Below are 27,258 nucleotides of genomic sequence, written 5' to 3' on the forward strand. Positions count from 1 at the left end.
GTGTGTGTGTGTGTGTGAGCTTGAAGACAAACAATTATCTTTACATAGATGTTACAGTAACACCATCTTGTGGATAAACAACAAATTCTGCGTGAAAATGTTTTATAACACTAAAATGTCATTGTTCCGTGGATGTTCTCCCACTTTGCACAGCCTGATTCAAACCCCCTTTGTTGATTCAAAGTGTATGGGGCGCCGATTGTAAAGTTACGAATGCAAAAAAAATAAAAACAGCAACCTTTTGCAACATTTAGCAACAAACCACATAAAAAAACATTTTTTTTGACAAGATTTAGAGCAATATTTGAGTTAAATTAGTGATTTTTTTTTTCTCGTAAAAATATTATGTCAATGCAAAATCTAAATCTAAATGTTAAATATTGAATCTAAATTTTAAATCTAAATGTTACATTTAAATTATAAATGTTAAATGCTAGATTTAAATTTTTAGTATTGAATCTAAATCTAAATGTTACGTTTAAATACCAATTCTCACTAAATGTTAAATGCAAATGTTAAATCTAAATCTAGATGTTTATTCTGATTCTATATGTTTAATCTAAATTTTTAATATTGAATCTAAATCTAAATGATTAATCTAAACCTAAATGTTAAATGTCAAATGTTAAATCTAAATGTTACATTGAAATATAAATGTTAAATATAATATTGGATCTAAATCTAAATGTTTAATCTAAATCTAAATATTAAATGTTAAATCTAAATATTAAATGTTAAATCTAAATATTACATTGAAATACAAATGTTAAATATAATATTGAATCTAAATCTCAATGTTACATTTAAATACGAATGTTAAATGTCAAATGTTGTAATCTAAACACTAAATCTAAATATTAAATCGGTACTTCTTGATGAACTTGCATATTAGCTAAATATTTAGATTGAACATCGACATATTTTTTTGAGAAAAAAAAATCACAAATTTACATAAAATTGCTGTAAATCTGGTCAAGTAACAATAAAGATTTACATACGTTTTTTAAAAGTGGTTTGTTGCTAAATGTTGCAAAAAAAAAAATAGCTGTTTATTTTAGCCTGCGCAACTTGGCACTTCTTTTCTCTGCTACATCTCAACAGGCCTAAGATACGTTAACCCACTCGCTGGTTGGTGTATTTATTTCCTGACTGGGGAAAACGTCGCTGAAGCATCACAAATGTAAAATAATGTGCAAAAAAAGCAGTTCATTGATTTATATATTTCGTCCTCGTCTTTGATTCTCAACAACAAATGAACGTTTAATTGAATTGAAGCGGACTTTGAATGTTTTTCTTTGGTCTGGACTCACTTCTTCATCCCGAGGGTTTCGTACGTGTCCACTTCATGAGGGGTTAAACCCTGAGGAAAGACACCAAGGTTAATATAATAGCATGTAATGCATTACAATGTCTGAAAAACATGATGTAGGGTGTAATAACTCACAGCATAAATGCCGTCTTCACGCTGAGAGGGGAAGAAGAAAGAAATAGACATAAGCAAACGCAGAAACACTGTCATGCTGGTTTTCATTGTTCGGAACTGCTGCAGATTGAGTCACTTTGTGCGAGGTTTGTGGCTTGCAATAGGAAACCAGTGGACATGTTTAAAAAAAGCAGAACTATAAACAAATGGCCTGGTTAAAGATGAGTAACATCTGTCAACGGGGGAAAAAAGAAAGCTAAAGCCATTTGTATGCATGTTTGATGAAGTCCTTTCTTTATATCTTCTCTTCTTTTATTTGTTTTTGTGAGGCACTGTTTTTTTTTTTTTTTTTTAATTCTCTTTACTTGCACATTTTCTTCTTTGTATTGTATTTTTGTGTCAGTAACAGCAGAATAACTACTATGTGTCTCATTTCATCTCATAATTTACTTTTTTTGTATGACAACCCTTTACAACAAACATGGGAAACTGGTGTCCCTTGGTCTAATTTTGTGTGGCCCCCCAAAGTAAATACACAAATTGACTCCAAAAACACACACAATGCCAAAAACACATGAAGTGAGGACAAAAATACACAAAATGAGACAAAGATATACATGACAACAAAAAAAATCACAAAATGAGAGTGAGAATAAAGAAAATGACAACATAAAGACAGAAATATGACAACAAAATGACATAAAAATGACAACACATAAAAACCTTTTTTTTCTCTCTAATAAATACAGAATGAAGGCAAAAAATACACAAAAAGACTGAAAAAATATAGAATAAAGAATATACAAAATGAGTCCAAAATTACCAAAAACAGACAAATACACAAATTCTTTGTTGAACCCATGCACGTTTTTTGACTTTTGAGAGACAAAGAACCAAATAAAAAGTCATCTATTACACCTGAGACTAAATCAAAACAGTTGCTCATTTTGGAATCAAAGAGTTGATAATTCTTTATTTCCCAATCCAGTGTTTTACAGCTGCCACATTATAATAACTCAGACCAACTTGTCACATTTGAGGAAGTTAAGATCACAAGTTCCTGCTCGCAACTTCTCTGTTCTCTTTAACTCATTATAGTGAACACAGCTTCTGGAAATAACTCTCAATTTTACGCTGTAAAATTTTACGCTGTTTGTTTTTCTGAAATAATCCCACAAAATTCCTGCATGTCTCATTGGTCACAAAATCAAGGAGTTTCAAAGTTAAGGCAGAAAAATATTGTAATTTATTATTTGGATAATGTATTGTGGCTTGTTTACTGAATGTCTTATATACGTGGAGGTGCTAAATACAGTAGTGGCAATAATGAAGAAAATACTTTGTTCTGGTGGTTCTTCAATACTGCTCTTTTTGTTTTATTTGTCACCACTGTGAAGACGTTTTCTCTCCTTTTACCATCCTTTGAATATCATCGATGTTATTGCTTTAATTAAGTTTACGTACATGTGAGAAAACTAGAAAAAAGAAACTAAACCATTGAAAACCTGTAGCAGTGAAGACTGTATCACAACAATGTGGGAAGAACTAATGAAGTAAACGGAAAATGTATGAATAGGTGATTTTTGTATCTTTACATGAATTTTTGTAAAAAAAAAACAAAAAAACTGTAATTTCAACATGATGGTGAAACTGTGGGTTACAAATATTTGCAACCATTTTTTAAATGGTGTTTTAGCAGGAAATCTATTCTATTATTTGCAACAAATTGCAATTTTTTGTAAAAATTGTGAGCAGAAATATCATGAATTCAAATTGCAACTGGGTAAGGATGAGCACAGAAAAAGTTCCCGGCCCTGCAAGGTTTTTGCTAAATATATATATATTTTTAAAAAGGAAGTAAAAAGTTTCCCCACGAGACAGTAAGTGTCTTTAGCAGCATTGTGGTGACAAACAGAAGAAAACGAAACTGGCTATAAAGGTGAAAATATAGCCACCACAAAGGGGCATTGACACACACGCAGACACAGAGATGGTTTAATTTTTCATCATTGGTTTACTAAAGTTATCTTTGAATTTTGGGTAAAACTCTTTTTTCGTGTTTGAAGTGGGACTAGTGTCTATTATAAATATATACAAATGTCAAATTTGCAAACATTCTTACCTGCTTTGACGTATTTTTCTTAGCTTCTCTGGCATTACAGATCTGTAAAAGATAATATTTATTAATTAGGAGGCCAACACAAGACAAGTGTTCAATTACTTAAAAAAAAAAAAAAAAAAACAAGGAGAAAAAAGCCACCTTTGCAAAAAAATTAAAAATAAAAAAGCATCTGTATCCTTTTTTGTGAGTGACCAAAATATCTCGCTTTGCCGACGACACCCTGCTCTACATTCAGGTTCAATGACATGATAGATGGTTCCTTAGGGCTTATATTTGCGTATATTATTGTATCACATGGCAACATGATCTCACAGGGAAATGTGACATTGTCACGAATAGGAATAAGCCTACATTCATGCGCGCCAACGCAAACTCCGGAGTTTGTTCGCGCTGCGGGAGAAAACTTTAAAACTCATGGTTTTTGATGGAAGTTATTTCTTGCAATGACATCCAATTAGTACATGAAACAAATTCATGCCAAGCAGCAAAAAAAAGCCATTTCCTGCAGCACGGAAAATTATGAGGAAATCATGTCGTCGCGCACAAAATTATGACATCATTTTTGTGATCCTTTTATAAACTCTGGGAGACCGGGCTGCACATGTCTGTCTGACGATAGCATGCAAAGGTGATGATGTGCGAGTCTTCCAATACCTTGATTTTGCAGAAGAGAGCTGTAAGGATGATGCCGTACACGAACAGAATCCCATCCAACACGTAGCAGATCTCGGACTCCTGCAGAGCAGCTGAGAAAATAAGAGAATGTTTTATGTGAAGATCATTATACAGACTTATATTTCACATCCAGAGGTGAAAGTAATTATTAAAAGTATTCACATTACTGTAATTGAGTTGCTTTTATGGGTACTTGTAGTTTTCTGGGTATATTTCTAAACTTAAGTACGTTTTAAAAGAAGTAAAGCAATTTCTTACATTTCTACACCCAACCGTTACCGAGTAAATTATTATTTTTAGTTGTAAAGTGATCAACGGACATTGTGAAACCACAAAAAATGAAATGACCAGACAACAATCAAGTGCATCACATCATATAGCCGACCAATCAGATTAAACGTAATGCACGGAACCAAAACAGCATTGAATGGAGGTTATTTTCTCAGTTTTAGAGTTTATAAATGTAGCTATACTTAGAGCCTGAGAATTTATTTTTATTTTTTATTGAATTAATTGGTGTTATTTTATTTTTTTTTTAAAAAAGAATTGTACATTTTGACAAATCTTTTTTTTTTTTTTCGTATATACAGATGCCTTTGTGGTAAATAAATTAAGTTCCAATTGTGCAAGATTTGGTCTCTTCCTTTTTAAGTTTATACATGAGATGTTTACTGTATGCAAGGGAACCGTGGCAACATTTATTACCAAAAATAAACATGGGGGGTGAAAGTAACTGGTAACTTTTACTTTGAGTACTAGCTAATTGAGCTACTTTTTACTTCTACTTGAGTATTTTATGTATTACTTACTTCAATAAAGTAACAGTACATCTACTTGAGTAGGATATGTCAGTACTCTTTACAACTCTGTTCACATCAAGGATTATCCCTCTCTGGGGTACGATATTGCCTGATGCTAAATGATGATAGCGTATATTTTATGCTAACATGCCAAATTTAGTGAAAAATGATGTTAAGGTTTCTGAATAAGAAAGGAAGACCAACGGGAGACATTGAAAGAAGTTGTTACATGAGAATTTATCACGTTTGCGTGTCAGTGTGTGTATTTCTTTTACGGTGGGATGGCTATCGCTAACTAGCTTTAGCATGTTTTATCCACAAGTAGAGGGATTTGCTGCTCAACAAGCGAAATGCTGAACCTTTCGTGATTACTCAAAGGAAGTTCATTCCGTTTTTGGACATTTTGAAATTCAACTTGAGGTGACGCTATTTAACGTTGCGCACGAATTGTCATATTTATGGCTATGACGCTCCGACTAATTCAATCTATTTGTGGATGAAAAAGCTGTTTGTTGCTCACCAGGGTCAGAGATTTCACCATTATGTCATCATAAATTACACATAAACTGTTTAAACATGTGTAAAAGATTATTTTCCACTTGTTCATTAGCTTTTTAGCTCAGGAATAGCCAGATAATATGTGAACATATGGTGGTAGCAGTGGCACTAATGGGGCATTTCTCATGGATTGACATTTATTTTTTTTACATGTTTTTCTTTTATCCAACAGAATCAATTCCACATCTATGACACTAATAAATGCCATGACATAGAGATAATCTGTTGCATTTACTCATTTGAGGAATTTTATTATAATTTATTGTCAGAAAACTCCACATTTGATTCAAGAATGATGATAACTGAGGTGATATTTAGACTAATTTGTAAAACAATGACTATGAGAAGTTTAAAGAAGGATATAAAGTATGGATATAAATATTACAATAACCCACGGATGGGAATAAGAGCAGGAATAATACATAAAAGAGGGGAAGTTACAATAAAAACAATGTTAGGCAAAAAAAAAAAAACAAGTGTGGAAAACCAGAAGAATGACAATGGAAAAATAAATAAATGGGGAAAACATTTAAGGAGCAAATTATATTCCAAACTAAGTTCACAGATGGTTTTAATCATATTATTGGAGGATATAGGTTTATTATTAGTATTCTTAGGCCTTATTTTGTTTAACTGGTTTGCAAATTTTTTATTAATTTGTTAATCTGTCATAAACACAAAGCAAACCAACATGTTTGCGAGGACATTTTCTGATAAACGGACATCATTTTCACATCCTTCCCGCTTTCATTCTCTCTGCCACGTTGGAAAGAATGAATCACTTCTCTAAAAACCATCTTAACACACATGATGCTTTTCCAAAACCCACGCCAAAATACACTGTAAAAATACACAAAACAAATAGAAGTGTGAGGTATAAGGAAATGGTTTTTTCACACTAATTTATTGATTTAATTAAATCAATGAATTAATATTCATACGTGCTTTTAATTTGTAGTGCGACTGTGTCCTTGGGCAAGACACTGAACCCTAAGTTGCTCCCAATGGCCGACTAGCGCCTTTCAGTCCCATTGGTGCGTGAGTGCAAATGGGTGAATGAGCTGATATTGTCAAGCGCTTTGGGACAACCTAGGTGGTTATAAAGCGCTATAGAAATCAAGTCCATTTACATTTCACTGAAAACATTACTGCTCTACTGCTACCCTAACCACCAACCCGAAAAACAAGCTCTCAAACAGTCTGAATTTCTTAAAATGCACTTTAAAATATTAAATTAGAAAAAGAATAAAATACCCTTCAGAACTTTTTAAAAATGGCCGTTAGGAGTACACTTAAACACTTTGTGACACACTCTCGGAATGCACTTTAAGTCTCAATCACACTTAAAAAGCCATTAAAAATGCACTTTTATCAAAACATTTCATAACTGCACTTTACAAACACACGTAAACACCTTTTAAACGCACTATGAAACATTTTTAAAATGCATTTTAAAAAAAACACTTAAAAAACTTTTACACGCACTACGCACTCTGAAAGATTTTGAAAACGCAATTTAAAAACACACTCAAACACTTTAAAATGCACTTTTATAACATACTCCAAAACATTTTAAATACACTTTGCAAACACTTAATAGAAAAATGCACTCTAAAAAACACGCGAATGTGCTGTGTGCAACACATGCTGTGACTATCAGAGTAAAAAGGAAACAACCCAGAGTGTGAACAAACAGCTGATCATCAGAGGACTGTTGACTGTTTTCTCTATTAGTCCAAAAACTACAACAACAACTAGACAGTCTTCAACATCTCCCACCAGACTGGTCGTCATTATAAGTCACAACCTTTTCCTAAATGTCCTAAATCTAACAACTTAGATGTATACATAGGAAAACATTATGACATCAGAATTTTAAATTTCTAACCATCTTAAACGGTTTCAAGGAAAAGCTATCCCCTTTGAAGATACCTAGGGCCAAATAAAGAAAAACGGAACAAGGGCAATAACTCCGCAAAAAATGATTGCACATTTCTCATTTTCAAACTCCATCAAGGTATTGATACCCTGAAGCCACACACCAAATTTGGTTATCCTATCTTAAACAGTTTCTGAGAAAAGCTGTCCCCTGAAAAGATACCTCGAACAGAGTCCAAAAAGCAGAACAAGGGCAATAACTATGGGGAAAAAAAATTGCGCGCTTTTCGTTTTCGAACTTCATCAAGGTATTGATACCCTGAAGCCACATACCAAATTTGGTTATATATCTTAAACGGTTTCTGAGAAAAGCTGTCCCATTCAACTCAGACAGACGGATGCACAGACAGATGGAGCTCAAACCTACAGTGCCTTGCGAAAGTATTCGGCCCCCTTGAACTTTTCGACCTTTTGCCACATTTCAGCCTTCAAACATAAAGGGGGCCGAATACTTTTGCAAGGCACTGTATATCACCCTTCCACACTTTGTGGTTTTAATCACAAAAAACAAGTCAGGGCTTCTCAATTGTTTGGTTTTAATAAATTAAAAACTTAAAAATTCTTGCAAGCAACATGTCTTATGATACTTGAAGAATATTATAATCGGTTTCGAGAATTCTGGACCTCAAACCCAAACCTCAGGATACCTCCAGGGTCCCCGAACCCCAGGTTTATAACTTCATTATAGTTCGTTTACAGCATGGTTTTTCAACCTTGGGGTCATGAACCCATGTGGAGTCGCCCAGAAATTAAACGGGGTTGCCTAAAATGTCTAGTAATTGATTTTTTTACTGATTAAAATTATATTTTTTGTAAATTTGTAGATTATTCTTTCAATTTAACTGCATTCTATGATTTCACTTCCTTAAAATACAAATCTAGCTTAAAAAAAAAATACAGTATAAATATTAAATAGTGAATTAAATAACAATAAAAAATAAAAATACATTTTTGTTAAAAAAAAATAAGAATACACACACACACAATCTGTATTCAATACTTTCACTTCCTCAAATATAAATAAATCTAGTGAAAAAAATACAGTATAAAAATATCTGAGCTGTCTCCTCTTGTCACACTAAATCACAAATATGATGAAATTGTAGCTATAAAAAAACTCTCTGGGCTCGCCAAAAATTTGTGATATCAAAATGAGGTCACGACCCAAAAAAAGGTTGGGAACCACTGGTTTACAGGTACATGTTTAGATCAAACGTAGCTCATACGCACCAGCTCTTCCAAAGCACATCCACAGAGGAACGGCCACCAGGAGCGGGTGTTGGTACCTTGTAGTCATGGCGACGCAGGAATCAAACAGAGTGGTGGAACCTTCAGCAGACGATCAGTGAGTGTGTGTGTGTTTTTTCCTCTGATCTGATGACGGCTCGAGGCTTTGCATACCTCGCTATCAAGAGGGGAAGTTGTGGTCTGAGAGCTTGAAGTCCATTTCTTTTGCATTTCATCAGACCACACCCCCCGCCCCCCCTCCACCCCTTTCCTGTGGTGTTTTTTTTTTTTTTTTTTAAACACCACAGGAAGGACACCATCATGCCAGCCACCTGGTTTTCATACAAACTCACAGAAACACAAAGTAAAAAAAAGCAGGTGGAATCAACACAAGAGGCCAATACGGGCTTCATAAAATATTTACTAGCATTATGTGGACGTTGTACATGAATGTGCACACATGGAGTTATCTGTCACATCTCTCATGACAGGAAGAACTGAGTGACAGAAAAAGAGAGAGAGAGAGAGAGAGAGAATCTCCATGAGCAGCGTTAACGGTCAACCTCTCCAAACACGATGTCCTGTGTGCCTGAAATAATACAGATCAGAAAAATCAAAGTTTAGCACATTTTTATGAATCAACCCTTTAACCCTCCTATTATCCTCAAATATTTTACCCTTGTGTCAAACTGACCCCAGAGAGTTTTTGCCTCTAGAAAATTTTATTAAGTTTTTGTGTCATGTACTTTAAACCCCTTGATAATAAAAACCATGATCTGTTCTCTAGCGCCACCATCAGGCCAAACTTTTAGTTTAGAAAATTCTTTTAATCCAAATCTTTTCTCACACAGAATTAACCCTATTCATTGATGATGGTGACCCCCCCTTTCCTCTCATAAATAGTGATAGACCGATACATCGGACGACTTTTGCATTTTTTACATGTATCGGCATCGGCCAATGCAGGCTGCTGCGTTCGCTGACTCGCATTATTTACAGAGAGCAGAAATATTTTTTACTTGTTACTTCTCATGATGTAAATTGAGGGAGCAAAAGTAGTATCTGCTCCAAATATCAGCTCAAGAAAATCGACCCTAAAAAGTCCATATCAGTCCATCCCTACTCATAAACATATTTATTTATTTATTTAGATCTCCTTTTTTGTAACATATTTGGGGTTATTGACGATAAAATCCTTCTCCTCTACGTCACTTTCACTGTGAAAGAGCTGTTCCAAAACCTCATTGACAATAAACATTTTCCTAGAAGTCATTTTCAGAGTGTGTAGATTGCAATACACACAGGATGTGTAAGGGGTGATTGCGTGAGATAGTTTTTAGAGTCTGTACTAAAAGTTCTTAATTAAAACACTGCAAATGACAGAACTGCAAAAACTGCAAAATCTACCAAAAAAAGGGTTTAAGGACCACATACGACCCAGTTGGACCTCAAGTGGGCTGGCCCAGAATAATCCATGTTTTTGTGAAGGAAACAAAATTCTGAACGTTAAGCAACTGGTGAAAATTCCTTGACTTTGTAACCTGTTTTCTTCTGTACTGGGTGGGTCGCGGACAGCTGGTCAGAAATATCTCATGTTGGACTTGTCTTATTTTGAAAGAAGCTTTTCTTTTGACAGGCATGCTGTGAAATGCATGTGGCACAGGAAATCATATAGATTTATTAAAATAAAAATATTATATATGCGTGTTTTCAACAGCCATTTTTGAAAAACTAAATTTGGTTGGTTGAATTCTAAAAAAGAAAGTGGGTCGAGATTTAATGACCGTGGAAAAATGTGGGTCCCAGGGTGAGAACCCCTGCTTTAGAGCATCTAATTTGGTCCACAGGAGGAAGTAGAAATGAGAGAGAAACCATGAATCATCGTGTAAAATACCAGCTCATTCAGTTGTAGATATCTCATCCCTTCTGAATATTTACATTCAATGAAACTACACAATATTTGCCTGTCTTACAGTTTTCCTGTGCTTATATCACAGGATAGCAATCATTTTTTCTCACAAATTGTCAAAAGAACTTTCAATTTTTCCACAAAATTTCTGCAATTTGTTCCAAAGAATCGCACACAAAAATCCTTTAAATTACACAAAAATTGGTCACAATGTCAAGGAATTTTAAGCGAGGATCCTGCAGGTACGGAAATCTATCACTTATTGATTTGAATGGTTTACCTTGTGATCATGTTATCTATCGCCCCATAATTCCTCCTACATCGTTCTTTTTTGTATTATTCTGTTTTATAATGTACTGCACTGTATTTATTATTCAGTTTTTAATGTAAAGTGTATTTGGGTGGCCAGAAAGGCGCTTTTAAATAAAATGAATTATTATTAATAGTAGTGAATAATTCCTCCCTGTGCCAATGTTTGCACCTACAATGACCTAAATGTGTTGGTTTTTTGACTCCGTAGGTCTAAAGATATACTTTTGAAATCGTTACTGTTGAATTGTTTCCACGTTTATATGAAGAGTAAAAAAAAGAAAAGAAAAATAATCTACTTCAGGTCAATAGGTGGCAGTAAGTCCCAGAATTATGTAAAATGTAAAACACCAGCTATATATTTGTGTATTTTTTGTTTTGCTCACTCCAATAGTGATATTTGTATATACAATTAATGCATTATAATTATTAATAGTGAACTAGGGTTGGAGTTTGTAGTTATAATCTCAATCTTACCAATAATGGCCACCACATCAGCCAACATGTGTCCCTGGGCCATTTTATCCAAACCAGCCTGAAACAGAAGCAAAAAAGCACAACCATTAGCAGTCGTGTGAGCCTCCTTAATTCATTAGCATCTCCCCTCAAGTTAAGCTATTAAGCTTGCTTAATAGCTTATTTATGCAGATTGAAAAACATCCTTAGCCTTGTAAATCAAAAATCTAATGTGTGTAGCCGTGAGCGTAACACAAAGAAAATCCCTGTGTGTGTTTTTACACAAGCTGCTGTGATGCTTGGTAAAAAAAAAAAAAACACAGCTAATGAAGTTCAAGCAGCCTTGAGGACGAGTTGTTAGAGGCGCTGAATAATTGATGGATGCTGTGCTTAATATTTCACGTTTCAGTCTTGTGAAAATTATCTTTAAAAAAAAAAAAAAAAAAAAAAAAAAGGGGAAAAAGGACAAACCAAGTGAGCGAATCCGGGAGCTTTGATCTTGCAGCGGTAGGGTCGGCTGGAGCCGTCTGATACCAAATACACACCAAACTCTCCCTGAAACACACACACACAAGCGCGCACACACACACAAAAAACCTGTTACATTCCATAATGTTACACACGTTGTCCCGTTCATTGACAGTATTCAGAGAGGAAAAACTGTTTTTGTTGCACATGGATACCTTGGGTGCTTCTACAGCTGTGTATGTGGATCCTGGGGGGACCTGGTATCCCTCTGTGTAGAGTTTAAAGTGGTGGATCAGAGACTCCATCGATGTCTGGGACAAGAGTCATAAACCAGAAGGAAAATAACAACAAAAGGCATCAACTTGTTTCTAAAAGAGAAAGAAACTCTGAATCATTTCATTCTCACAGTAGTTCTGATAATGATCAGGTAACTTATTTATGAAACATTGCATAGAATCCATACTAAGAGTGTGTGTGTGTACTGAAAAATATTCAATTTTCACTCAGAGTCTCAATGTGAACACATTTGTATACACACACCTAATAGCTTACTTAATGAACACGTCTATAACACTGCAGGCTTGTGTATTTGATTACATAGATCTATAACTCTGATTTATGAGATGACAATAAACCCATGAGATGAATCTGGCTTTCATTCAGCACTGACACTGCCAACATCACCACGTTTGAGCAGGAAGCGACTACTGCAACGTTCACACCCCACTTTGTACTTTAAACAGTAACTAAACACCAAACCCACTTTTTCCTGCTGAACACGTGTATTTGGCTATTAACTAAGTAGTGCTGTTGATTGATCCTGGTCCAACTCTTGACATTTTAGTGAAAGTGAAATATTTTGTTGTAAAATGTAAGGTTGACTGCCCTCTAAGGGTTGAAACCTGGCTATTACAATTGATTTTTGGTATTGGCTGAGAATGAGATTCTCTGACGTCAGGACCATCGTGTGTCACTGTCAATAGCTGGGTTTTCCAGCACAGATTTTTGCTAAATAAATGCGATATTTCTAAATGTCCATAAAGTATAATTGCGCTTTGAACATGTTTCCATTCAAGGTTGTTTGGGAGCCTTGTAACTCATGAAATCTCATCCCGCGGGATTTCCCTGCAGGAAGTCGGACGCTCAGAACCACCTTATAACACTCCATATTCCTTTGCTGCTTCACGTCTAATGTGGCACTAATAATGTTAAAGTATAACGCTAAGAAATGTCCCGGTCTCCTCTTTTATCCACACGTACCGTGCCATGTTTACTCAGAGAATAGTGGTCATGTGACCAGTTACAAGTGTTTCCATGGCACTTTTGCGACACATTTCAATATCGAAACGTCTGAATTACCTCGTCATGAAAGCGTAAAAACTTTTTTGTGATATTTGAGGATTTTTTTTAAATTCAGGTGTTTCAATTACCATTTTTTATTGTGTTTGCTTTTGCGTATGTCCAAGGGTATTGGAAACAAAGCTACTGTTGGCCCTGCCCGTCCTATAAAACCTGGTAGAAGTGACTCTAGTTTCCTGCTCCCTTTGCCCTCAGTGTGTGTGTGTGTGTGTGTGTGTGTGTGTTCTGTGGCTCATGGCTGTAGAGCAGGGGCTGTTTGCCCGAGTGCTATAGTGTTTGTAGGGTTGTGTGCATGTGGATGAGTGTCACATCGGGATATTGTGTGTGTCTGTGATCGTAGTAGTTGAGCACAGCTCAGATGTCACTGCAGCAATGTGGGCGGGGCTGCTGTGATTGGGGTTGTCTTATCAGCTCCAGGAGTAACGCCCATAATCAAGTTTTTTTTTTAATTTTCCCCCTAGTGGCAGGTCATCAAAAACCTAGGATTTAGTTACTCTTTAAGCAAACTTTACATATGAATGAAGCCCTAGAACTTTAAAAACTCCTGGAAGTCATTTTAGAAAAAATATTTGGAAACCTGAAGAAAGAATCCAGTTGGATAAACTGGTACAGATTTGAAATGGGGGTGCTCTTCACAATTTTTTGCGCTTTGGTAATTTTCTATCACCTCACACACAGGGTGGGAAAATAGTGCTTTCGGGGTATAACTTGTATTATATAGGTTGAACCTGTGTTTTTGTTGACATAAAAAATATTTTGTAAGACTTGGTTCAAAATGATCTTTGCTGGTCCCACCTTCATCTCTGATCTTTTTGGTGGAGCCACTTTGGCATCGTCCACCTTTATCTCTCCTTCTGGCATTTTGTTGAGCGCCTGGTGAATGATCCTCAGGGACTGCCTCATCTCCTCCACCCTGCACAGATACCTGCAACAGCAGCCACAGGCAGGGACAGCAGTGAGAGAGAGAGACAGACACACACAGACACAGTGTAGTGCGGTCGTCCTACCTGTCGTAGCAGTCTCCGTTGCTTCCGATGGGAACGTCAAACTCCACTTCGTCGTATTTATCGTACGGCTGAGACTTCCTCAGGTCCCATTTGATTCCTGAGCCTCGCAGCATCACACCACTGACACAAGGAGCAGGAAAACATCAAACAACAACTGCATTCAGTGAATGAGTGGTAACCAATGGACACTTACAGATTATTATGATGCGTTCAAGGCAACTCAGAACTCAAGGACTTTGGACCTCACACTTGAAAAAATGACTCAGAACTCCACCTGAAGTGGAAGCTATGACTCGGTTAACTGACATCCCACAACAATGGTGGCATCCATACATTGTTTTCTATTGTTTTGTATATTGTTGCATTATTATTGTGTATTTGTATTATTTTGTATATATTTGATTTATGTTAGTTATTTTTCTATTATATTTGTGTTTCTATTTTCATTCTTTTCTACTATTTTCTTTAACTCTATGGTTTTAAGGGCTAAACGGGGATCTTGGGGAAGCTATTTTGTTATGTACATGTTATGCACATAATGACAATTAAAAATCCTTGAATCCTTTGGGGGAAAAAAATAACCACACGTCAGTGGTAAAACATTGCTTTAAAAGCATTTTCATTGCCAAAAAACAAAGAGGAAATAATATCAAATAAGTGTACACTCGTCCTACTATTATGTTTTGATTTTAAAACTTTTAAAATGCACGAAAAATGCTTCCGTTTTTATCTTACTGTGTCTTTCTTGGAAGATTTTATTAAATCTTGGAGCAGATCTGGATCACTATATTGATTCTGGATCAGTCTGAAAAATGTAAAAATCCCTATTTCAAAAATTCATATCTTGGTTCATAATTGAGCAATCTTTATGAAATTGGACTTAGTTATGTTGGGTCGGTTTCTCAATTATCAATCACTAAATTTCATCCGGATCAGATCTAGATTGCACATTTCATTGCAATTTAAAAAAAAACAAAAAAAACAATGATAACTGCCAACATCTGGCAAAGATAATCTTTGACACTTGGTGGAGGTTTGCGCTCTGAGTGCTCTTGTTTGTTGTATAATTTTTATTTTCTTGCCCTGTGTGATTTGTTTTTATGCCTTTTTGCTAAAATGTGCTCCATAATGTCGCCTTAACTTTGTTGGGCCAAAAAGAAAATTGCTATTCTGAATAATCATAGCTTTAATCACACAAACATTAATGTCTTTGTTAAGAAAGACAGGGTTTTCAACTAAAAAGTTGCCTGGAACGCAGCAATAAATTCGAGTAAACAGTTCCCGTAACTAACTTTAATTTAGAACACTAGTGGTGCTTTGTCACTACTGCTCAATGGGAACTTTATTTATTTAAATATCTACAACATGTACAGCAGCCTAACAGATTAGTCAACATGATTAGTGTCTCAACACAATGCTGCGATTAAAGGGTTAGCCCAGTGTTTGTCAACCTTGGGGTTGCTTAGAATTTAAATAAGGTCCCTTGAAATGTCTAGTAAATTAAAAAAAACTGATTAAAAATGTAGTTTACATTTTTTTTAATCATTATTCACACTCCGAATCAACTGTATTTTATTCTTTCACTTTCTCAAATATAAATCTTGTTTAAATAAAATGAATGATAAAATCCAGCTACTCCGTCTTTGTAACAGTATAACAAACGTGATAAAAACTAATTCTATAACAAAAAATAATGTCAAAATGGGGTCACGATCTAAAAAAGGCTGGGAACAACTGGGTTAACCAAGGCCATGCGTCACACTCGGGTTAGCAGATACCTGAATCCATAGTTGAGGGCTTCCTCAGCAGTGACCACACCAATGTCCACCGTGCGTTTCTTCCAAATACGGTTATTAGTCAGCATCTGCACAGAGCACAGCATGTGCATGAGTGTGTTCCACACCCTGTGAGCCCTAGTGGTTGATAAAGTTCAAAGGCATCCGTACCTCTTCCACCTCATCGATGCGAATGGAGAAGTTCTTGCACCACTCGTAGATGTCATCCATCAGGCCGAGGGGCATATCCTGGAAAAGCTCACGGTGAATGTGGTTTCTCATGTTTTCAAGGTAAAGTGTGTGAATAAGGAAGGTAGAAGAAGGTACAGTTGAACCGCCTAACCTGATGGACACCCCCAGGTCGGACGTACGCCGCGTGCATCCTGGCTCCCGACACTCGTTCGTAAAACTCAAACATCTGCAAAGAAAAAATGTAACTGTTACTAATGCGTACTGTGGTTCATGGAGCTGTAGGCTGAACGTGAGTGTTAAGAATTCATAAAGCACCTTTTCTCGCTCCTCAAACAACCAGAAAAAAGGCGTCATGGCACCAATGTCCAGGGCGTGAGTGGTGACGGCCATGATGTGGTTGAGGATGCGGGTCAGCTCACCGAACAGCACTAAGAAAAAAAAATAGATCAAACATTTTATTTTCTGGATTCAAACAGATCAGATCTGGAGTGAACTGTGTTTACACGTCAGCTTCCATCAGACGCTTCTGATCAACAAATGAACTTCATGATTTCTACCGTACCAACATCTGCTCTTTTCATTTTTCTTAGCAAAGGTCTGCAATTATAATTTTGTGCATCTAGGAGACGCAAAGGGGCAGAATATTTATAGTCAATTTCTACAGGAATTTAAAGGGTACCTGTAGTGAAAATGTATATAACAAAATGTGTTTAATATATTACCAATAAACAAAATGTACACATTTTTATTAATTATTTTAAAAAAAAAATTAAAAATGCATAAACAGGATTTTTTAGAACAATTTTTTACATTGGGGCATAAACTATGGTCAGGATATGACGCACGTTCTTTGACCAGCATGGCCTGTCGCGTTAAAGAAATGGTGCATTGTGGGAGGTAGAGGTGTAACGGGTCTGTTTACATTGTGGGAAGTGTAGTTTCTCTGTTTGCTCTCGGCACAGAGCAGCCGTGTGTATCCTCTCCCTTAGTGATAAAGGGCAGCATCCAGGCTACGAGAGGATTAAATATCACCTTTCTGCTTCTTGTGCGCCTCCCTGTGTCGACTCAGCATGTAGCATTAGCCAAACAATCAGCCTACACAGTGTGTCGTTTGGTGTTGGAAGTGCAAAAATATGGTTAGCAACTGTGAGAAAAGCATATCTGTTCATTAACGAGATGATGCGCCACTACCTCCGAGGATCAGCACCTAACGGTGCCCCAATGAATAGGTAAGTTATTCTGACAGTTCATCATTTAGCCTCAAGGAAAACAGAGGGAACAATCTGGTGGGGGTGTGGTTAGTGCCATGACAGCTGCCCATAGTATCCCCTGTAAACAGAAACGTAGTAGTGCTCTGAAAAAGTACAAGTAGCAGCTCTGCTTTATGCGGTCCTCGCGTACCACCGAATTTCATCCGAACGGAACATTTTAAGTGCGTCACACTGCAGCTCGGCCAACTGTCATTCAGCATGTAGACCAACGGAACACTGTTGACTAGCAACAGCTAACAGGACCCAACAAATTTTGTAAGTGCACATTTTGTTTATTGGTAATCCATTAAACACATGTTTTATTACATGAATTTCCACAACAAGTACCCTTTCAGTTTGGGAATTTGGGGAATATTCAAAAATACAAACTTTTCATGGGAATGATTCTTTGGAATTAACTGGAAATTGGGAGTTACTTTGAAAAAACCACTGCTGAAATCTTAGATGATGCTAAAATATATTTTTCCAACTCAATTCCCAGTTGAAATGTATTGAACTAGAGGTGAGCACCATCTGTACTGTAAAGCTCCAGTGTGGAGGCTTATCTTGCATGCTATAGCACCTAGAAATGCATATATTTTAGTGTCTAAAATCATATTTTTTTATTATTATAATGGCTTTTGTGTAAAAACAATAAAAAAAATTTATTCTATTTTTTTAGCAAATTAGGCTAATTTTTTTTACAAAAACAGAAATAAAACTCTTCTGTCTTCTCTTTCTTTCTTTGATTGTAGGAATCAGGTCCGTTTTCATCTGTATGTAACATCTAACTAATAATTCCATTAATTGCGGTAAACATGAAGGATTTCACATTGTAAATATTAAAAGCCATTGAAGCTGGAATACCTCTGATCCATTCAGCGCGGGGCGGAGCTCGGATGTTGAGCAGCTTCTCCACAGCCAAAGAGTACGCCTCCTCATTACACATCATGGACACGTAGTCCAGGCGGTCAAAGTAAGGGAGCGCCTAAAGCAGAGAGAGAAATTGCAATGTGCGTCAATACGAGAGGAAGAAAAAAGAGCAGCATTCTAAAATAAAAACACAAACCATTAGGAATATGATCGTCTTTATTGACATACTTTGAACAAGCAGTGCTGGGTAAGGGTGCAACAGCGAATTGATAAAAAACAATGATTAAAAGCGTTGGCAACACATTTCATTATCGATTTGTTATGTTGCGCCGTTTGTTTCACCTTCAGAGCTTTGTCAATAAAGTTTTTTTTTGTTTAAAAGCTCCCCCTGCTGAGCGAGTTGAATGCAGAGTGGATGCGGTATTTAAATTAAATAAGTTCAACAGAACTAAAGGAGCTCAACAGCAGGTAAGTCACTACAACAAACTACATTGGTTCTGTTTTGATTAGCAAGGAAACGTAACGTTAGCCTCTCTGGTAGCTCGTCTGATACTAGCGTTGGTGTGTGCGTGTGTGGCTACGCGTGTTTTTGTGTGCGTGCTTGCATGTGTTTATGTGCACAGACAAGTGTTTGTGTGTGTGTGTGTGTGTGTGTGTGTGTGTGTGTGTGTGTGTGTGTGTGTGTGTGTGTGTGTGTGTGTGTGTGATACTTTTTTATTTCAGTTTAATCAGTTTAAGCAGGCTTTAAATGCTTATATGGCCCATGTTAAGCTAAATCAACTTGTCTGTGCTTTAAACATGATAAAAGTGTTATTTGGGCTTCATACACATGCCCAAAGTGTTTTTTTCATTGATTCCCTCAATCGTGAGTTCGAGGGTGATTTGCTCATTTCTTACTGCAGGGTGAGCCCAAACACCTCGCTCCAATTTGATGACGCGTTCCCACTTTGATGACGAATTTGACACTGAGCTGGAGAAGCCGCGCCTCCAGGAAGCTCTCTGCCGTGACTGACATGTAAACAGAAACTTCAGCATCCTTCGCGCAGTGCTATGTATTTATTTTCTATGTCTATGTATGAACCATTGAACGCCTCGCAGCATGAGCTCCGCTACAGTGTGGGTGGGAGGAGGGCGGGCCGTCCTCTGGCCCTACGTCACCGTAGGAGGACACGCCCACTCATGAATATGCATAAGTAGGCCACAAATCAGCCTGTTTGTGTAGAGTTGTTCAGAAAGTAACTTTTCAGAGGCTAAAACTCTGTAAAACAGGCGAGTTTGGGAAAATAAACCTCAAATACTATGTAGATGTAGATGAGTGAAAAATAGCATGACATGGGATCTTTAACAGTCAAATTTTACTTTTGCAAAAGTTTTAAGATTATGCCTCAAGTTTTAAAGACATTAAGTCTGACTGAGGAAAATGAATTTCATTCACACAGAGGCTGAACGATTAATTGCAGTTTTGCGATTTCATTGCAACATCATAAAACATGATATTCTAATCGCAAAGTCTGCATTTTTTTTTGTAATTATTTATTTTTAGTTTGTAGGAAGTTTGATTTACCTAAAAAACATCCAATTGGTTAAAGCAGATATTAGTTCTCCTTTTTTCCTGCACTTTAGTATGTGTGATGTTGCTAACTGGATATTAGTAAGCTTAATCTTTTTTTTTTAAATATCTGTTTATCTTATTTATTTATAGACTGTCCTGTTAAGTTCGGAGAGTGCTAAAGAAGTGCAGTCCACGTTTACATGTTTCATTAAACGTAAAGTTGGTTAGATATGTTGATGAGGTAAAGCCACAGATTTGTTTGCTTCATTGTTGTAATCTGTGCTTTAACCCTCTGGGGCCGACGGACGCACCGGCGCGTCCTGATCACATGATCGTATTAAAGAGCCAATAGCAGAAAAGCGTCCTTGGCTCTCCGTTTCAACCCATGTCGAAAGTGCGGATGTCAAACTACAAACCAGTTTTTAAATCATGTTGATAGGCCAAATAGAAGTGGAGTTATAAGGGAAAATGTGCATGTGTAATAATAATGATGATAATAATGATTATTACTGTGATTTGACTGTTTAGTTTGTGTGTAGTGAGTGATATTGGAGTGTAGTCTAGTGTCTAGTATATTTTTTTATTGTTTTACATCAACACAATGAGGCACAAATAATTTGCCTTTCCCTGTATTTGTGATTCATACTTTTTTGCAAATAGTTGTACAAAATCACCTGAGACATTGCTTCCATTTCACTGTAAATAGCTATATATATAAAACTGTGTTTTTTTATTCATCTGTATATAAGTTTTTGAAATATATAGTTTTGATTTGCTAAACAAGCAATAAAAATGATTTGTTAAAAATGTTTGTGACTTTTAAAGTAAAAAAAACTAACTTTTTCCCACTCAAATTTTAGTTTTCATAGTGGTTTTAGATCCACTGTGTTAAAACAGTATGCCATATTAAAAAAAAATACTTCACAGTCATATTTGGGAGGTTCTCCTGAAAAAAATGATACCAAACATGCAAGGTTTATGGATTTCCTTATATGAAATATAAAGGTAAAATCAAACCCAATGAAAAAACACCAAAGACGTCTTGGACCCCAGAGGGTTAAAATGTATATTTTATATTCATTCAAAGTTTAAATAAATCTGAAATAGTTTATTATGAAACAAATTGATTCATTAAAAAGTGGCCATTGAAAGAGTAATTGCATATTAAATCGCAATCACAATATTGAGGAAAAAAACTGCAATTAGATTATTTTCCTAAATCGTTTCAGCCCTACTTATGACACCTACGCTAATTTGTGTAATGAAGTATTTTCATTAGTGTGTGTGTGTGTGTGTGTCCTACTAACTTGCCTTAACCTAATAGTGCAAATAAAACAAGTTAATTATTGAGTTGTAAATTGTGCTATAATACAGACTAATGCTAAATTATCTTTCTCATTTGATTCAAAAACATTAAACAATCAATACATCCCTAGGATTACCTGTCACTATATTCACAATAGGACGAATAAAGAAGCTGAAATAATACATAAATAATATTTTTTTTTTTAAATCCAATTCATCGATTAATTATTTGATCGATTATTGAAATAATCTTTTGTTGCTGGGACTACATTAGTACCTGTAGGTAGGTCTTGTACTCGATCAGCTTCTCTGTGCCGCGGTGGAGCAGGCCGATGTGGGGGTCGCATTTCTTTACCGACTCACCGCTGAGCTCCAGCACCAGCCGCAGCACGCCGTGAGCAGCAGGGTGCTGAGGGCCAAAGTTGATGGTCAGGTTGGACACGCCTTTTTCTGCAGGAGGGTCTTTGTCTAAGAAGAGAGAAAAGATGGAGCTTCATGCACATTATTTAGCGTAAGGGGCGTCATTTTTAGTAATTCCTTTTGGAATGCTCCTAAATAAATGTAATTGATAATTATTTACAACTATGGCACAAATATTATAGTATGTTTAAAAATATGCTGCTGTCGTAATCATAATTAAATTGTAATTGAGTCCATATAATTGACTTTGTAATTGAAAATTTCAATTAAAAAAAAATGTTAATTATAAATACTAGTACAGTGCCCGTCGGAAGTATGCATTCATATAGTGGGCGCTTAAGGGGAGTTGATTTTTTATTTTTTATGTAGTTTTGTGTATTTCTGTTGTCATTTTAGTGTATTTTTTGTATAAATATTTAGTTTTGTGTATATTGAGTCATTTTCATATTTTTGTTGTTGTTTGGTGTATTTTTCTGTAATATATGTTTTTGGAGTCATTTTGTATATTTTTGGAGCCTTTTGTATATTTTTGTGCATTTCTGTTGTTGTTTTGTGTACTTCCTGTATATTGTTTAGTTTTTTGTTTTACGTCATTTGTGCATAATCTTTTTAGTGTAGTTTTGTGCATTTCTTTAGGTTTTTGTTTCATTTTACTCATTTAGTATATTTGTATATTTTTGATTATACTGTGTGTGTGTCTACATCCATCTATTCCATACACGCGCATCAGCCGTGTGTCTCCATCCATCTATCTATTCCGTGCACGCGCAACAGCGGTGTGTGTTTACATTGTAGCTGCTATCATCTTTGTTAGCACATAGCATAATATATATATATATATATATATATATATATATATATATATAAATTAACACTCACCGTTGCGCAGAACAAACAATAATCATAGTGGACCCATCCGCTCACAAAAACATTACATTCCTCGGTCTGAAGAATCAGAATGTTTGTAGCACGCTCAATACCGCGCTCTTACCGAGAGAGCCATAATTATAAAATTAACGTTTTAACCGTGTCTGCTTGGCTGTGTGCGCAGCGATTGGCTCTGGCTGCACACATGACTCTTGCTCGGGTGAGGAGGTGAAATGGATATAGATGGTGCGCTAGCGCCCCCTCACACCCTGAGGTCAAAAGTTGAATAGGTTTCATTTCGGGGCCGTCCAGAAGTGAAATAAAATTAAAATAAACATTTTGAAATGGCCAAATTACTCCCAAATAACAGATACACACACTCGGGGTATTTGGAACCCGTCGAGCGAGTTTCAGGTCGAACTGGCATCGCGTCGGGGAGATATTTGCTCCACACACACACTCACTCACACACATCCACACAGACCTCCCTTGAATTATAGTATAGATAGATAGTATAGATAATTTAACGCTAAACTGGGGAGCCATGTTACAGTTCTCCAAATATGTAGTTAAAATATGTTTCATATCAAGCTTTCACGCATTTTATCATTAACAAAAAATTAAACAGAGGAGTATAATGACACAAAAAAGGCCCAGATGCAAACCAAAAATATAAAAACCTTCATCATCATTGATTAGGAGGCCTAACATTGTAACCAGTAGATAGGAAATAAATTATATGATAAATATTTGTTTTTACTGTATTTTACAGCTGATTTAGGTCCCGTTATCATTAGAGATGCTAACAGAAATCTAACACAAGGTTAACTTTTGTTAGGTTATTTATTTCAGGCTCAGTAACTGTGATTAATTTTAATTGAGCTTTAGTAATTGAGAATATAACTGTATTTGACTTTCTGAGGATAAAAAATAATTGTAATTGAAAAAAAATGCTGGTCACTGTAATTGTACTTGAATTTTAATTGAACATGGGTAATTGAAAACGTAATTGTAGCTGAAAAATGGAATTGACCCTCAACCCTGGTGTTAACCATGGATGTCTCCTAGAAGCACAGGAAGGGAAATGCATCATAAATGGCTTTTAGAAGCTAATCTAGCTACCATTCCATGGGGGATGCTTCCATTTATTGCTGGCGGCGGGATACATCACCGCTCCGGCAAACTGCTCCGTCCACTCTACATCGGGCTGCCATTGTTTCTGCCTGAAAAGAAAAAAAAAAATTAAGTTCTCAGGCCATGGAAATCCCTGCTTTCTTGTTTTTAATTTGCCTTTATTTAGTCAGTAGACCCACACACCACCTAGTGTGTGTGTATAATATATATATATATTTTTTTTTTTTGATTATTGCTCCATAAGCAATAATCGTCCTTGCTATATTTTGTTAGATAATAGCTACTGCTGCCTTGCACACCTCACAAAAGTTGCAGTTTTGAAAACAGTCATCTGTACCTAAAATAGCTTAAATCCTAATATTACCATAAGTTCAATTTGGTGCATCACCTTAGATGAGACAAAACTGCAATTTCTGCAGAGTAAAACATGCAAACCAAGTGGTGTTATAGAAAAGAGTGGTGGTCCTCAGCATAGCCAATATTTTGTTTGTGTAGTTATATTAAAATTTATAACAAAAATGACAAATATGATTGCATGATTCTACAACTTATTATGTAATAGTTCATTTAAATAATTTTGATTAATTATGAAAGTCAAATGTTTTCATTGGTTAAAACTTTATTAAACTGACCTTGATATATACTGTGAAAAGTTTAAAAGAAATGTTTCGAAAATTTTGCTAAAATTCAGTTTACCTGATTTTATTTTGAAAATAAGTGTTTAAAAACAAGTATTTGCTTACACTGAACTTTATCTCTAATGTTGTTGTTTTGTTTGTTTGTTTTTACCCTTTGGTGAGACACCAGTGCTACCTGTATATACCCATACAGTTTAATTAAAAACCATGTTTAAATGTTAAAACAAACTGGAATTATATACAGTGTAGCCCAACCTGTTCATGTATTTTAATGCACAATAATGTCACGAACAGTGTGTTGTGTGAACAGAAACATGCTCGCGACGCAGAGGAAGTAAAACAGACAAAAGCCTCGAGGTTATACAACTGAGGTGACATTGACACCAATGGTAATTCCATGTGTTATAAACACGTTCATTTCTTTAACTAAACACTGTCGGCATATTTAGCTTCCTGCTAACGCTAGCATCTCCGCGAGCCTTTTAATATTTAGCTTAAGCTGAAACAGTGACTGACGGCCAGGCCACACATGAAGTATGACAGTGTGTCTGAGTGTTCTCTCACCTGTTCTGCAGCAGCGTGCAGCCTGGGCTCAGTAAACTGCTGTTTATTAGGATTTGTGTTGAAGGACGTCCCAGTTTAGTGAGCGACCTCAACATTGTGGCCGCCATCTTGGCTGTTAGACAATCCTCTGGCCAATGACGTAGAGGGATTTCTTCTTCTGTTGTTATTGAAACTAGAAGTGGAGTCTGCCCCCTGCTGGCTACAGCTATAATATATAAATCAGTGACATACTTACTCTGGGTATGACCTTTGTTTTGTTGTTATTTCTTGATGTTAATTTATTTTATTTTAAATTGTTTAAAGTGCCATTTACATGATAAATATAAATCAAATCAAATCAAACATTATTGTATATAATTTGAACTGTATATAATGTATCTCTGGTATTATATTGTTTGATACAGTATTGTTTTATTTGATCTTATTTAAATGTTGTTTATTTATTATTTCCATATGTTACTTTAAGCACCGGAGCCGTTTCAAAAATACAGAGTAGGCACCGGTATCGGATAAAACCCAACTGATACCCAACCATAGCTCTCAACCTTAGGGTCAGGACCCCATTTGAGGTCACGAGACACTTGGATGGGGTCGCCAGTTGCCTTCAAGTAAAATAAAAGTATTTTTTGAACAATTTGAGCCCATTTATGCAAATTCTTACCGTTTTTCTGCAAATAAACCAAACTTGCCATATTATAATCTATTTTTATCACTTATTCTTACCATATATTTTGCTACTTTTAATGCATTTTTACATTACTCCCATTTCTACCACTTATAAACCCTTTCCACCTCTTTTCCCACCGAATGTTGCATATGTTGACCCATTGTTGTCACTTTTAACCCCTTTTCACCACATTTAATGTTTATTTTTGCCAATTTTAACCTCATTCACTATTTGTTATGCCCAATAGTTTCCAGTTGAAACTAATTTTCCCTACATTTTTAAATTCCATTCATCCCCAATTTGCACATCTTAACCAATTTCTGTGGTTTTTAAAATCCTATTTCACCACCTAACCCTTTTAACCCAATTTATTTCTAATTAAAACAATGATTTACACCTTTATGATGACTATATACTATAACCCAAAAAATAATAAAGTTCCTGGATAACAGCAGATAATATTCAGATCAATATATAAAAGTGGTTATCACAGATTTATAAAATAATGGACTATCATTTTACTGACTTTATGGATGCGACCCTTCATTCCCCCTTATAGATGGCCCTGTCTACATGACTGTTCTTCATTGTACGTCTGTGTTCAATCAGTATCAGGTACACTGGGGTCCCCCATCTCTGGAACCTTTATTTTGGGGGTTATTGGCTGAAAAGGAAAAGAACCACTATTGTGGGGGATTGTGGGGATTTAAAAAAAATTATTTACCTTACCTAAGGGGAGTTCTAACCATCAACCTTTGTTATCTTTTATTATAGCTTAACATGGGTTTTATGAGCCAATTAAATCTGCTTTAATTTAGTATTATATTCCCATTTTCAATATTTGTCATTATGCAGTTTTGGGGTAATAACACTGAATGACAAACTATTTAAATTAATAGAGTAAAATGAACTGATTTATGTAAACTAAACAAAAACACCAGTTCACAGAATAGTAACAAAGAAAAATGGGATTTTGGACCAAACTACTGTAATCCAAAACGTAATTTGAGTTGTCACAGGATTACCTGTTGCAGTTTCTAAAAAACACCACTCGGAGCAGTAGTTTGCCTTGTATAGACATTTCTATTGTGAATGAAAAAAATATCTATCAATTTACTAATAATAATAATAATATTTACATATTATTACAATGTATATCAATTCAATGTATCTAATGATTATGATAATAATAATTATAATAATATTAAAGTGTGATGATGAAATAATAACATATCAATTAAATACATTGAATAATAATAATAATAATCATAGATCTATACTCTTAAGGATAAGGCAGATATAAAAATGTAAAGGCTAGATCCAACATTATTGCATCAAAGAGGACAAACTCCTCAGTTTATAAAAAACAGTGCTTTTATTAATGTAATACTGTGGAAAAATAATTACATACCATTTTTAAAAAATATTGAAGATAATGAAATAAAAAAAATGAGAGTTTGATAATGTTCATTGTACATCTTATGAACAGTTTTCTCTGCTACTAAGAACAGGTCAATAAGATAAACATTGGTTTTATTTTCCTAAAGTCAAAGACACAATAATACAGGATACAGTCCTACCAGAGGTATAAAAGTACTGGAACAGGAGTGTGAGTGAAATGATATGGACATATACTTAGAATCACACAGACATGCACACACACTCTCACACATAGTCGGGCGTTGTGTGTTTACAGTACACCTCACACACACACACACACTCAGTCACACGTCTATACAAACACACTGTACAAATTGGTGTGCGCGCTGA

At 35.5% G+C, this 27,258-nt stretch overlaps 2 protein-coding genes across 2 annotated transcripts; both read right to left on the reverse strand.

Moving 5' to 3' along the window:
* Positions 1 to 937: 937 nt before the first annotated feature.
* Positions 938 to 8,983, reverse strand: fcer1g (Fc epsilon receptor IgFc epsilon receptor Ig). The gene is made up of 5 exons (XM_028474463.1): positions 8,747 to 8,983; positions 4,200 to 4,291; positions 3,546 to 3,587; positions 1,445 to 1,465; positions 938 to 1,360 (listed from the first exon to the last, which is right to left on the reverse strand). The coding sequence occupies exons 1-5, from the start codon at positions 8,811 to 8,813 to the stop codon at positions 1,307 to 1,309; spliced, it is 276 nt and encodes a 91-aa protein (XP_028330264.1). The 5' UTR covers positions 8,814 to 8,983; the 3' UTR covers positions 938 to 1,306.
* Positions 8,984 to 9,144: 161 nt separating this feature from the next.
* ndufs2 (NADH:ubiquinone oxidoreductase core subunit S2) lies at positions 9,145 to 24,972 on the reverse strand. Its single transcript, XM_028474462.1, has 14 exons — positions 24,822 to 24,972; positions 23,608 to 23,708; positions 21,476 to 21,666; positions 18,336 to 18,456; positions 16,534 to 16,646; positions 16,370 to 16,444; positions 16,198 to 16,275; positions 16,030 to 16,115; positions 14,252 to 14,371; positions 14,040 to 14,169; positions 12,101 to 12,196; positions 11,889 to 11,972; positions 11,439 to 11,496; positions 9,145 to 9,332 (listed from the first exon to the last, which is right to left on the reverse strand). Exons 1-14 carry the CDS (start codon positions 24,926 to 24,928, stop codon positions 9,295 to 9,297), a joined length of 1,398 nt encoding a protein of 465 aa, XP_028330263.1. The 5' UTR covers positions 24,929 to 24,972; the 3' UTR covers positions 9,145 to 9,294.
* Positions 24,973 to 27,258: the final 2,286 nt, after the last annotated feature.

Source organism: Gouania willdenowi, chromosome 18, assembly GCF_900634775.1.
Source record: "Gouania willdenowi chromosome 18, fGouWil2.1, whole genome shotgun sequence".
NCBI lineage: Eukaryota > Metazoa > Chordata > Actinopteri > Blenniiformes > Gobiesocidae > Gouania > Gouania willdenowi.

Bases quoted from the DNA above. Each gene is read 5' to 3' on its own strand.
- ndufs2 (XM_028474462.1), bottom strand. From the start codon at position 24,928: ATGGCGGCCACAATGTTGAGGTCGCTCACTAAACTGGGACGTCCTTCA. The intron at 16,116-16,197 runs GTACGGATGCCT...TGCTCTGTGCAG, and splicing joins GCATCGATGAGGTGGAAGAG to ATGCTGACTAATAACCGTAT. The intron at 11,497-11,888 runs GTTTGTCCTTTT...CTTCTGTTTCAG, and splicing joins CTCCCGGATTCGCTCACTTG to GCTGGTTTGGATAAAATGGC.
- fcer1g (XM_028474463.1), bottom strand. From the start codon at position 8,813: ATGACTACAAGGTACCAACACCCGCTCCTGGTGGCCGTTCCTCTGTGG. The intron at 3,588-4,199 runs GTATTGGAAGAC...TATCTTTTACAG, and splicing joins CTCTCTTCTGCAAAATCAAG to ATCTGTAATGCCAGAGAAGC. The intron at 1,361-1,444 runs GTGAGTTATTAC...GTCTTTCCTCAG, and splicing joins GTGAAGACGGCATTTATGCT to GGTTTAACCCCTCATGAAGT.